Source organism: Musca autumnalis, unplaced genomic scaffold (genome assembly GCF_047663935.1).
Source record: "Musca autumnalis isolate F117 unplaced genomic scaffold, ASM4766393v1 scaffold_1, whole genome shotgun sequence".
In the NCBI taxonomy this organism is placed as follows: Eukaryota; Metazoa; Arthropoda; class Insecta; order Diptera; family Muscidae; genus Musca; species Musca autumnalis.
Window position 1 is genome coordinate 196,444,465 of NW_027411644.1, and position 12,893 is coordinate 196,457,357.

General features: G+C 34.0%; 1 protein-coding gene across 50 annotated transcripts in view; it reads left to right on the forward strand.

Annotated features, from left to right (window-relative positions):
- The window catches only part of Calx (sodium/calcium exchanger 3), a 534,678-nt gene that overhangs the window by 449,599 nt on the left and 72,186 nt on the right, over window positions 1-12,893 (forward strand). For 48 of the 50 annotated variants that reach the window (XM_073959657.1, XM_073959645.1, XM_073959656.1 and 45 more), the window contains one exon: window positions 8,739-8,830. In XM_073959657.1, the coding sequence (XP_073815758.1) occupies window positions 8,739-8,830 (92 nt within the window). Of the gene's footprint in view, window positions 1-8,738; window positions 8,831-9,807; window positions 9,826-12,893 lie in introns of all 50 variants that reach the window. The other 2 variants (XM_073959647.1, XM_073959646.1) reach the window with 1 other exon arrangement.

The following is a 12,893-nucleotide window of genomic DNA, read 5'->3' on the forward strand; positions in this document are numbered from 1 at the left end:
AATTTTTTGGTTTCCTTAGCTTCAATATGTTTACTATCGAATCCCATATAGAAATTAAATATCTTTGACAAAACAAAATTTTGATTTTTGGCCAGGAAAATTGATTCCTGAACCATTGTGCGTCGTAGGGTAACAGCGAATGAAAGTTACTTCAACAAAAATCAAAGTGATTCAAGAGCTGGTCCTAAAATGAACTCTCCGAAGTTCTGTGTGGGAGGTACCCGAAGGAGTGGACCACTATAGTCCATATTCGAATCTGATCTATATCTGGTAAATATGTTAGGAAGAGTAAAGTATGGACCAAATCGGTCACTCCCTTCAAGAGTTATCGAGCGCACAATTTTTCCGAACATTTTTGAACTATTGTGGGGAAGGTACCTGAAGGAGTGGACCGATATGTCTTGTCTTCGAACCTTAACTAAGTTTGAACAAAATATTACGAAGGCCAAATTTTGAACCAAATTGGCAAATCTGTTCGACAGTTATGTTGCGCTCAAACCACTATTCACCGTGTCATAGGGATTTTTTGCAACTTTCAGGCTATTTCACCGGAAGTATGGACTTGACCCCTGATGAAACTTTTACCGTCGTATAGGGGGCAGTGAAGACAAGTTGTTACAACAAAAATCAAAGCGATTCGATGGCAGGTCCTAAACTTAACTTTTCCGAATTTTGTGTGGGAGGTACCCGAAGGAGTCGACCGATAGAGTTCATATTGGAAACTTAACTATGTCTTAACTTAACTATTTTACGATGTGTAAAGTATGGTCGCTCGCACAATTTTTCCGAACTTTTTCGAACTTTTGTGGGGGGGAGGTACCTGAAGGAGTGGAACGGTATGGCCCATCTTTGAACTTAAAATAAGTTTAGACAAAATATTACGAAGGACAGATCAGTTAATCCGTTCGCACCAGCCAGACAGACAGACGGACGGACATTGCTAAATCGACTCGAAATTGTCCGAAACGGATTTCGTCCAAACATACTTGGGGTCTAAAACCATTATTTCGATGAGGCACATTTTACCCGTATGAAAGTGTATATACCCTCGTTTGCATAAATGCTGAGGTTATAAAAATCCGAAACTGGTCGGAATCTCATTCATCATTCACTGCATATAATAATATTCGTTTTGTGTGTGCGCGTCCCGCTTCTATTATAGCAAGGGAATTTAATTTGGTTTATAAACTAACTATATACAAATAGTTCATGGTAGAAAGTTCGGCCCGGTCGAACATAACGCTTTTTACAGTGTTTTTTATGTTCTTGGTTACCGTCGGTTTTTCCTATCTTTCGGGATACATGGACTTGTCCACGCCAAAAATTTACATAATCAGGCTACCTTCGAAGAAAACCCTGGATATCCTAATATCGTCGGCGTCATGCTTAAGTGTTCCATACGCATATTTTTGACTTTTTGAGATACACGTGGTTTTTATGGTTTTCCGGTATGCTCTTTCTGAATTTTTGATCGGCTCTCTCCTATCTGCTCTAGTTTCCGAGATATCCACGCTTCGACGCCAAATCTTAAACCTTTTTCAATTATGAAATTAATATTTTAAAAATTTACAAGTTTAAAAACACGTTTCAAAAATCAGAACTCTAATTGTCTATTTAGGCCATGTTTATATTATAGCCTTTTGCAGGGTTAACCTTCTTTATGAGGATTTATTTGAAATATAAGCAATGGAATTAACATTTAAAACCCAGTGGGTTTGTTAAATTTGGTTATATATAAACGTACTATTAGAAGTTATTAATTTGTTGAGGCAAAGATGGAATTTTTCACTTTGTTCCATATGGTGTACAATATTTCACATTTGTGTCATAAGTGTAGATATGGAAAAATCGACAAAAATTATATTTTTAAAAAATTCTCTATATACACTATTTTTTGCAAATAGGTTCTATATGCTATTATTAATAATTCAAGTCAAAATATAAATATTTCTTTAGTCAGCTCCACGCAATTGTGACGCTAAACATTAAAATGCGATTATCTCACAAAGGGCAAATGGCGTATGGAACACTTAAGCATGACACCGACGATATTTCTTCCAAAGGTACCCCATGTACCAAGAAGGTCTATATCTGACAAAACTTTTGGGCATCTCCCTTACAAAAGTTCAACATTTCGGGCTTAAATGCAGTTAAACCGCTGTTTCAACATATTTATTTTTTTAAGATTGTCCTGATTACAACTATATACATTTCGGGCGTCATAATATATATTATCATATCCATTTCCAGATGCAAGGAAGGAATTGAAGAATATAAGAATAATTTCTCTTATACATAATTGTGTAGGTAATACGATTTGGTTGCTTCATATTTTTGCGTGCGGGAGGTGTTGTTGTCCCTGACCTTATACATTTTTCTTTAATATGTATATTTACTAAAAAACAACAACAACAAATATCAAACAGAGTAATAAAAAAGAATATCGAGATGAAAGCATATTTTCGCCATTAATCTAAAAATAAGCCAGACATTGCCATTCAATTTTTTTATTAGTAGTCCCGTTATCAACAACCATTTGAAATGTTAAGAGCCATATTTTATTTTGACTGTTTGAATATTTCATTTTTTTTTTTTCAAGAAGTTAATTTGAAATATGTATTTTTTGTATTCAAGATGAATTACTAAGAAGGTCACTTGAAAAAGCATTTCCATTCATCCATTGATGATTGGTATAAGAATCAGACGACAAATAAGAAATGTCTGAAGTATTCTTGAAAAAGATTTTTCTTTTTTTTCGGCAATTTATGAATGAATGTGAAATTGGAGAAGAAAAAAAACGTTGTTTTGAAATAAACTATTTATATTAGATTTGTGATCAATTTAATTGAAGCAAACTATTTCTGAAATATTCAATTACATTAGGAATTTAAAATCATTGGCAGCTGTTGTTAAGATTTATTGTTAAGATTTGAAAATCATTAAAATTCACCCGCCCATTTCTGAATGTGGTAATCCTGGCCACATTTCCTGAGAACTTGAACCAAATGAAGGAATTTCTAGGATTTTTATCTTCCTTAAAATTGTTAGTCAATTTTATTTTTATACCCTCCACCATAGGATGGGGGTATATTAAGTTTGTCACTACGTTTGTAACTACTCGAAATAATCATTGTAGACCCCACAAAGTATATATATTCTTGATCAGCGTGCAATTCTACATCGATATAGCCATGTCCGTCCGTCTGTCCGTCTGTGGAAATCACTCTAGCGTCCGAACGGATTGACGTAGGTTGATGAAATTTTGGAAAAATATGTTATATTTACGTAGGACTTTTGGTATTGAAAGCGGGCTATGTAGGTCCACGATTTCGTATAGCCCCCATACAAAATGACGCGTGACGCGTCGTCGTTTTAAGGAATTTTTATGATATTTGGCCCATTTTACCACCGAATTGGTTGTAATTTGGTACTTTGTGTCCCCAGAGGCCAAATAATATTGCTACCAAAGTTGGGTTATATAGGTCCACGTTTTGGTATAGCCCCCATATAAGGCCCCATATAAAGTACGCGTCATTTTAATATATTTTGAATGTATTAGACCCATTTGACCACAGAATTGGTTGTAATTTGGTATTTTGTGTCTTCAGAGGCTAAGAAACATTTCTTCCATAAAATGTTTATATAGGTCCACGTGTTGATATAGCCCCCATAGGACGATATCTCCCGATTTTCTATATTTTGAACGTTTTAGCCTCATTATCACACCGAGATGGCTGAAATTTGGTATTTAGTCTTCTTTAGGCGTATAAAACTTTCCCTCAGAAATTTGTAGGTATAGGTCCACGCCATCATATAGCCCCCATAGAACGGTACATTCCGAATTTTGGTATTTTGAAGGTTGTGGCCACATTAATCCACCAAAATGGCTGAAATTTGTGGTGGAGGGTATAAAAAGTTCGGCCCGACCGAACTTAACGCTTTTCTTACTTGTTTTATCTCAATTTTAAAGTAGAACAAACCTTTTTTCCAATAATTTCAAAGAATAAATATTTTACCCCGGGGCTTTTTGACAACTTTAAATTCTGCCCTTATATAATTTTACTTTACAAACATATGTTTGAAACAGATTTTCCCCAAAAAAAAAAAAAACAACAACAACATAAAATCTAAACCTTGAAATCCCTTTATGTCAACCCTTGTCAATGTCATCAACATATCATAATTTGCATTTTACAACCAGCAGTATTTTTTGGGGCAGATAAATTGGAAAATTAACAAACCTTAAAATTGTTGTCCGAACCACAACAAACTTATGTCAGGATATGTTTAATGCGTAAATACCATAGCAACAAATGTATATAGGAGATTCTCGGCATTACATATGAGAACGATAAAAAATAATTGCATTGAGATTTAAACAACTACAACATCTGTGACCACATCCATATTGATATCCGTATCCGTTATGTGTAGTTGTAGTATCATTACACCATTTGGTAAATCATATCCACATATCCTGAGGCCATGTACAGTTTACCATATTGAACATGATTTTGTATTAATTTAATTAATACTGGAAATTTGGAATAATTATTGAAATTTGGTTATGCTAAATATTCAATGAAATTATGGCAATGAAAGTGGGAAAAGAGGAGTAACAGTGGGTTCCTGTCGAAAAACCAAAAGATAAATAATTCTCTAAGATCTCTAAGTTAAGTCTTTCGGTCCATAAATCATTTGAAATCTTGTCACTGTATCATTTCTCATTTGTAAATTATTTTAAATGTATTCTATTTAACTATTTGATTTATTACTCCTACTAACATTTTCAAGGCCTTAGTGTAAATTTATTGCCACCACCAATGGAAATCTTGGGCTTTAATTATTAAGTAATTAATTGAGGACTGGATTATTTAGGCATTGGTATTCGTGCGATTTATTAGCAAAAGTGTGTGTATAGTGCGAAAGGCAGGCAAAGAGTTTTATTTCAAAGTGACAGGGAAACTCGAATGGACTATGAAAATAGAGCTAAAAATATAAAACACGTGTATAGGCGTTTTGAAAGTTTACATCGGAAGATAACCAAAATATGGGGAGGAAAAATCATGTTTCCCAAACTTCTAGATTTTTGGAAATATTCGAGTTATGATTCCATTCTCGAAAAGTATTTAAAAAAATCCAAGTTTTTTTATTTAAAATCCCACGTTTTGTGGTCTGCTAAACTTTGAAAATATTTTTTAAAAATACGCGTTTTGTGGTGTGTAAAGACTTGAAAAATACTTACTTAGTTGGCCCATTACAGGACATGTGTTCCATAGACCGAACTAAGAAAAGATCTCCATTCCTCTCTGATTCTCGCTTGACTTTTTGGAATACCGCGCCTTTTCATTTCTTCATCCACTTGTATGCTCCATCGAAGCTTAGACCTGCCGATTCTGCGTGCACCGCCTAGTGGCATGTATTCATACGCCTTTTAAGCGGGTTCATCATCGCTCATTCTCATGATATGGCCTAGCCAACGCAATTGTTGCATCTCGATACGTTTAACTATATTCATGCCTTTGTATAGCTCGTGGTTCATACGACGTCGATATTCACCGTCAACGCAAATCGGCCCGTAGATCTTTCGAAGAATTTTCCTCTCAAACACACCAAGCTTGCGCAAGTACCCATGCTTCGGAGCCATACATTAGCACGGGTTAGTTTTGTTTGACGAGATGTGGCTTTGTTTTTAAATTGCTTACTTAGACCATAGTAGCATATGTTGGCCAATAGAATTCTTCTTCTTATTTCACAACCGATGTTGTTTGTTGTGTTTATGGCAGTGCCGAGGTAGACGAAGTCTTTAACTACTTCAAAATTGTAGGTACGAACTTCCACAGTTGGTCCGAGCTCTATGGACGCTTTACGCGTCGACACCATCAATTTGGTCTTTTCGCCGTTTACCGCCAGACCCACTTTCGCAGATTCTGCTTCGACCTTCCTAAAGGTATCAGTTACTTCCTTTACTGATCGTCCCATGATGTCTATGTCATCAGCATAGGCAAGTAACATGAGGCTATTGGTGTAAATTGTGTCATTTCTTTTGACATTTGCATCTCGTATTACCTTTTCCAGCAAAATGTTGAATAGGTCACACGAAAGGCTGTCTCCTTGTCTGAAACCTCTTTTGGTACAAAATTCTTCGGAGAGGTTCTTTCCAATTTTAACTGAGAACATAGTATCAGTTAAAATCATCTTACAAAGCCGGATGAGCTTTGCGGGGATACCAAATTCAGACATGGCTTGGAATACCTTTGATCGGAGGGGACTGTCGAATGCTGCTTTATAATCGACAAAAAGGTGGAATGTGTCGATCTGCATCTCTTGGGTCTTCTCTAGGATTTGCCGCAGGGTACATATCTGGTCAATGGTGGACTTGCCAGGTCTAAAGCCACATTGGTATGGTACAATTATTTCGTTGACCATTGGCTTTAGTCGTTCGCACAATATCCCTGACACTATCTTATAGGCAATAGGGAGAAGACTTATGCCCTTATAGTTGGAGCATACAGTCTTATCTCCTTTCTTGTGGACGGGACATAGGATGCTCAGGTTCCAATCGTCGGGTACGCGTTCTTCCCGCCAGATGGTGCTAACTAGCTGGTGCATATACCTTATCAGCGCTTCGTCTCCGGTTTTAAACATCTCGGCTGGTAAGCCATCGGCTCCTGCTGCTTTATTATTCTTCAGCCAGTTGTTTGCTGTTGTTACCTCATCTTGGCCGGGTGGTATACATTCTATACCATCTTCTGGGATTGGATCTGTGGTATCATCGTCTTCGCTACTATTGGATACCAGCAGATTGGAGAAATGTTCCTTCCATATCCTGAGCACGCTATCTGTATCTGTTACCAGATTACCTTGCTGGTCTCTACAGGAGGATGTGCCTGTACCAAAGCCATCTGTTTGATGTTTCACTCTTTGGTAGAATTTTCGGACATCATTCTGGCTCCTGTACACCTCGATTTTTTCACACTCCCGCTTTTCCATTTCTCTCTTTTTCTTGCGGAAAAGACGTTTCTCTTCTCTCCTTTTCTCCCGATATCTCTCTCGTGCGCTACGCGTTGCTACTGATTGTAAAGTAGCTCTATATGCCGCATTTTTCTCTTCGGTAGCAGCACGACACTCCTGGTCATACCATGAATTCCTTTGTGGAGGTCTCTGGAATCCTAGCATGGATTTTGCGGCTGTTTGCATGGAGTCGGCAATATTTTGCCATTGTGTTGTTATGTTATCGGGACAAGGAGTGCTCGCGTTAAGCAATTGGGCTAGTTGAGTGGAATATGCTGTGGCTATCTGTTGTGTTTGCAGCCTATCGATGTCCAACTTCCGCGTTGTGTCTGTTCGTGCTTTATTTGCAATGTTTAGACGGGTACTTACCTTTGCTGCAACAAGATAGTGGTCTGAATCAATGTTTGCGACTCGAACGATCGTACATCCAACACGCTGGATGAATGTCTTCCATCTATCACAACATGATCAATTTGATTACTTGTTCTTTGATCTGGAAACAGCCAGGTGCCCTTATGAATATCGCGATGATTAAATCTGGTACTGCTAACTACCTTGTTTTTTGCAGCTGCAAAGTCTGTCAGCCTCATACCATTGTCAGATGTTTCACTGTGGAGACTGAATTTCCCGACTGTTGGGCCAAAGATATTCTCCTTTCCAATTTTGGCATTAAAATCGCCTAGAATGATTTTAATGTCATGGGCAGGGCAACGGTCATATGTTTCTTCTAAGCGCTCGTAACATATATCTTTGGTCTGTTCGCCCTTTTCTTCAGGGGAGCATGAGCGCAAATAAACATTCACTGGGGTGAAGCTGGATACCAGATGTTTTAGTCTCCGACTAACTACGAATCCTCAACCAAACTCATGCTTTACGTCATGGCAGCTATAATACAGTGCGTCACCTTTAGGTGTTGTTGTGACGCCTTTCCCGTTCCATCGTATTTCCTGTATGGCAGGAATGTCGGCCTTGTACTTCTCAAGTATATCTGCCAATGCGTGAACTGCACCTTCTCTATAAAGAGTGCGAACATTCCAGGTGCAGATTCGCAGATCATGGTCCTTAAAATGTTTGCGGGGTTCGTCAACTTTAGAGGGGTTTGTTTTTCTTTTCTTTCGTTTTTTCATAGTAGGCTGTTTATTTTCTAGGGGAGGGTTACTAACCCGACGCCCAAACCCAAGTTTTTAACGTTCTTATGGTCTGTTTTGTGGTCTGTTAATCCTTTAAAAATATTTTTTAAAAAATCCACGTCTTGTGGACCTTTAACCGTTGAAAATATTTTTAAAAAATCCATGTTTTGTGGTCTGTTAATTCTTAAAAAAATATTTTTTTAAAAATCCACGTTTTGTAGACTTTTAACCTTTGAAAAATATTTTTTAAAAAATCCTCGGTTTGTGGACTGTTAATCGTTGAAAAATATTTTTTAAAAAATCCACGTTTTGTGGTCTGTTAATCATTGAAAAATATTTTTTTAAAAAAATCCACGTTTTGTGGTCTGTTAATCATTGAAAAATATTTTTTAAAAAAAATCCACGTTTTGGGGTCTGTTAATACTTCAAAAATATTTTTTAAAAAATCCACGTTTTGTGGTCTGTTAATACTTGTAAAATGCGAATCCTTGAAAAATATTTTTTTAAAAATCCTCTATTTGTGGTCGGATTGTCTTTTGTGTGTTCTGAATCCTTTCCTAATTGTTTGTTTTTTCTTTTCTTTTTTCCTTTTAGAAAAACCATAACGATAGGCATTATTGAGGAAGGCAGCTATGAGAAGGATGTTCTATTCTATGTCAATATTGGCGAACCCATTATGGCACCAGGTAAGCTTACAATTATTCCATAGTTACAGTGTAGATAGTTTTAGAAAAAAGGCTACAAAAAATCAATCTGTACAATATATAATTTTTATATGTATATGTATTTATATGTTTATCACAACAACAACAAAAAAGTACAAAAACTAAGTAGAATATATACAACTTTATAAATATTTTATATATATAAAAATGCTAAATTGTTTAATTTTTTTAAACGTATTAAAAATTTATAGAAAAAACAACAGTATCAACATAAATAAATAAGTACAGTTTTGAAAGTCACAACAACATTGTTAGGGAAACAATACATTTGTTATACATTTTTACACAACATACATTCATACATGCATACATACAACACTCACACTTAGGTACATTACACATACACACAATTACATACATCGTTTTTTTTTCAAGTTCACACAAACCAACATAACAAATTCACACCATTTTCTCTCAATTCATCATCAATGATAATTTAATTTTTCTCTTCATACAAAAAACCCTCAACACCTATCCTTTGAACTCCTTTTTAAGCCCGAAAATTATCCTTTTATAATATGTTGAGAAGAACAGATTTCACAGGAGTCACTTAGGTCTAGGCTAGTTTTGTTTAGGCAAACAGTCCGATTTTTTCATTTTATTCTCAATTTCCTTTTCAATTCCAGGACCATTTCCGTTTACCCCCAAGACTCCTATGCACTGTTTTCAATATTTTCTTTTTCAAGTTCCTTTCATCCTCTTCCCAAGTCAATACCCATCCCCAACGAATCAATGAAAAAAATTTTCCCTTTTTTTGTCTACATTTTGTTTCATTGATTGGTTAGACAAAATTCAACAGCAACAAAATTTCATCTTTTCTCTTTTTTACATTTTCTTTATATCTTTTGGCACTTATCCTGCTAAACCCCGACTGCTGCTGCCCCATATTAATACCCATTGAACTGAAATAAAAAAAAATTTAATAAAACTAAAATTAGCAACCACCATGAATTTCAGTAAAAATTAAAATTTTCAAAATTGAAAAAGTTTCTATTAAAACAAAACCCCAAAGAAAAAAGTTTTTATAAGTTTAATCTTAAAAAACTGGACGACACAAAAACATGTTTGAGATTTTAATTGAAAAAAGTGTGCTTTAAGAATATTTCCCCTTTGCCAATCAAAAGCAGAAGTGAGAGTAAAAACAGAAGCTGTTCATTCATTCCTTTCATATTTATAATTGGATTTGAATTATGCATTCCAAGAACTATGAAAATGAAATATATTTAAATTTGATTTGAATAATTTAAATGAGTTCAATGTTGGTACATTGACAGCTGTAAAAGTTCACATAATAGAATATTTGTAAAACAGATGTGGTGTGAGAACATCCTTCCCTTTGGCCAAAACCGAAAATTGAAAGGCCAAGTTGTATTTCATTTTGGATGCTGGAAATTTTGTAATGTAGACAGAATAAAAAAAAGGTACCAAAATGATTTTAATGTACTTGGCAATATTTCAAATGGACAATAAATCCCTTGAAAAATATTTTTAAAAAATCCACGTTAGCCCTTGTGAAAATATTTTTTAAAAAATCCACGTTTTGTGGTTTGATGTCCCTTGAAAAATATTTTTTAAAAAATCCACGTTTTGTGGTTTGATGTCCCTTGAAAAATATTTTTTAAAAAATCCACGTTTTGTGGTTTGATGTCCCTTGAAAAATATTTTTTAAAAAATCCACGTTTTGTGAACTGATGTCCCTTGAAAAATATTCTTTAAAAAATCCACGCTTTGTGAACTGATGTCCCTTGAAAAATATTTTTTAAAAAATCCACGTTGATGTCCCTTGAAAAATATTTTTTAAAAAATCCACGTTGATGTCCCTTGAAAAATATTTTTTAAAAAATCCACGTTGATGTCCCTTGAAAAATATTTTTTAAAAAATCCACGTTGATGTCCCTTGAAAAATATTTTTTAAAAAATCCACGTTGATGTCCCTTGAAAAATATTTTTTAAAAAATCCACGTTGATGTCCCTTGAAAAATATTTTTTAAAAAATCCACGTTGATGTCCCTTGAAAAATATTTTTTAAAAAATCCACGTTGATGTCCCTTGAAAAATATTTTTTAAAAAATCCACGTTGATGTCCCTTGAAAAATATTTTTTAAAAAATCCACGTTTTGTGGTTTCATGTCCCTTGTGGTTTGATGTCCTTTGAAAAATATTTTTTAAAAAATCCACGTTTTATGGTTTGATGTCCCTTGAAAAATATTTTTTAAAAAATCCACGCTTTGTGAACTGATGTCCCTTGAAAAATATTTTTTAAAAAATCCACGTTGATGTCCCTTGAAAAATATTTTTTAAAAAATCCACGTTGATGTCCCTTGAAAAATATTTTTTAAAAAATCCACGTTGATGTCCCTTGAAAAATATTTTTTAAAAAATCCACGTTGATGTCCCTTGAAAAATATTTTTTAAAAAATCCACGTTGATGTCCCTTGAAAAATATTTTTTAAAAAATCCACGTTGATGTCCCTTGAAAAATATTTTTTAAAAAATCCACGTTGATGTCCCTTGAAAAATATTTTTTAAAAAATCCACGTTGATGTCCCTTGAAAAATATTTTTTAAAAAATCCACGTTGATGTCCCTTGAAAAATATTTTTTAAAAAATCCACGTTTTGTGGTTTCATGTCCCTTGTGGTTTGATGTCCTTTGAAAAATATTTTTTAAAAAATCCACGTTTTATGGTTTGATGTCCCTTGAAAAATATTTTTTAAAAAATCCACGTTTTGTGGTCAAATGGTCCCTGAAAATATTTTTTTAAAAAATCCACGTTTTGTGGTTTGATGTCCCTTGAAAAATATTTTTTAAAAAAATCCACGTTTTGTGGTCTGATGTCCCCTGAAAATTTTTTTTAAAAAATCCAAGTTTTGTGGTCTGATGTCCCTTGAAAAATATTTTTTAAAAAATCCACGTTGATGTCCCTTGAAAAATATTTTTTAAAAAATCCACGTTGATGTCCCTTGAAAAATATTTTTTAAAAAATCCTCGTTGATGTCCCTTGAAAAATATTTTTTAAAAAATCCACGTTGATGTCCCTTGAAAAATATTTTTTAAAAAATCCACGTTGATGTCCCTTGAAAAATATTTTTTAAAAAATCCACGTTTTGTGGTTTCATGTCCCTTGTGGTTTGATGTCCCTTGAAAAATATTTTTTAAAAAATCCACGTTTTGTGGTTTCATGTCCCTTGTGGTTTGATGTCCCTTGAAAAATATTTTTTAAAAAATCCACGTTTTGTGGTTTGATGTCCCTTGAAAAATATTTTTTAAAAAATCCACGTTTTGTGGTTTGATGTCCCTTGAAAAATATTTTTTAAAAAATCCACGTTTTGTGGTTTGATGTACCTTGAAAAATATTTTTTAAAAAATCCACGTTTTGTGGTTTGATGTCCCTTGAAAAATATTTTTTAAAAAATCCACGTTTTGTGGTTTGATGTCCCTTGAAAAATATTTTTTAAAAAATCCACGTTTTGTGGTTTGATGTCCCTTGAAAAATATTTTTTAAAAAATCCACGTTTTGTGGTTTGATGTCCCTTGAAAAATATTTTTTAAAAAATCCACGTTTTGTGGTTTGATGTCCCTTGAAAAATATTTTTTAAAAAATCCACGTTTTGTGGTTTGATGTCCCTTGAAAAATATTTTTTAAAAAATCCACGTTTTGTGGTTTGGTGTCCCTTGAAAAATATTTTTTAAAAAATCCACGTTTTGTGGTTTGATGTCCCTTGAAAAATATTTTTTAAAAAATCCACGTTTTGTGGTTTGATGTCCTTTGAAAAATATTTTTTAAAAAATCCACGTTTTATGGTTTGATGTCCCTTGAAAAATATTTTTTAAAAAATCCACGTTTTGTGGTCAAATGGTCCCTGAAAATATTTTTTTAAAAAATCCACGTTTTGTGGTTTCATGTCCCTTGTGGTTTGATGTCCCTTGAAAAATATTTTTTAAAAAATCCACGTTTTGTGGTTTGATGTCCCTTGAAAAATATTTTTTAAAAAATCCACGTTTTGTGGTTTGATGTCCCTTGA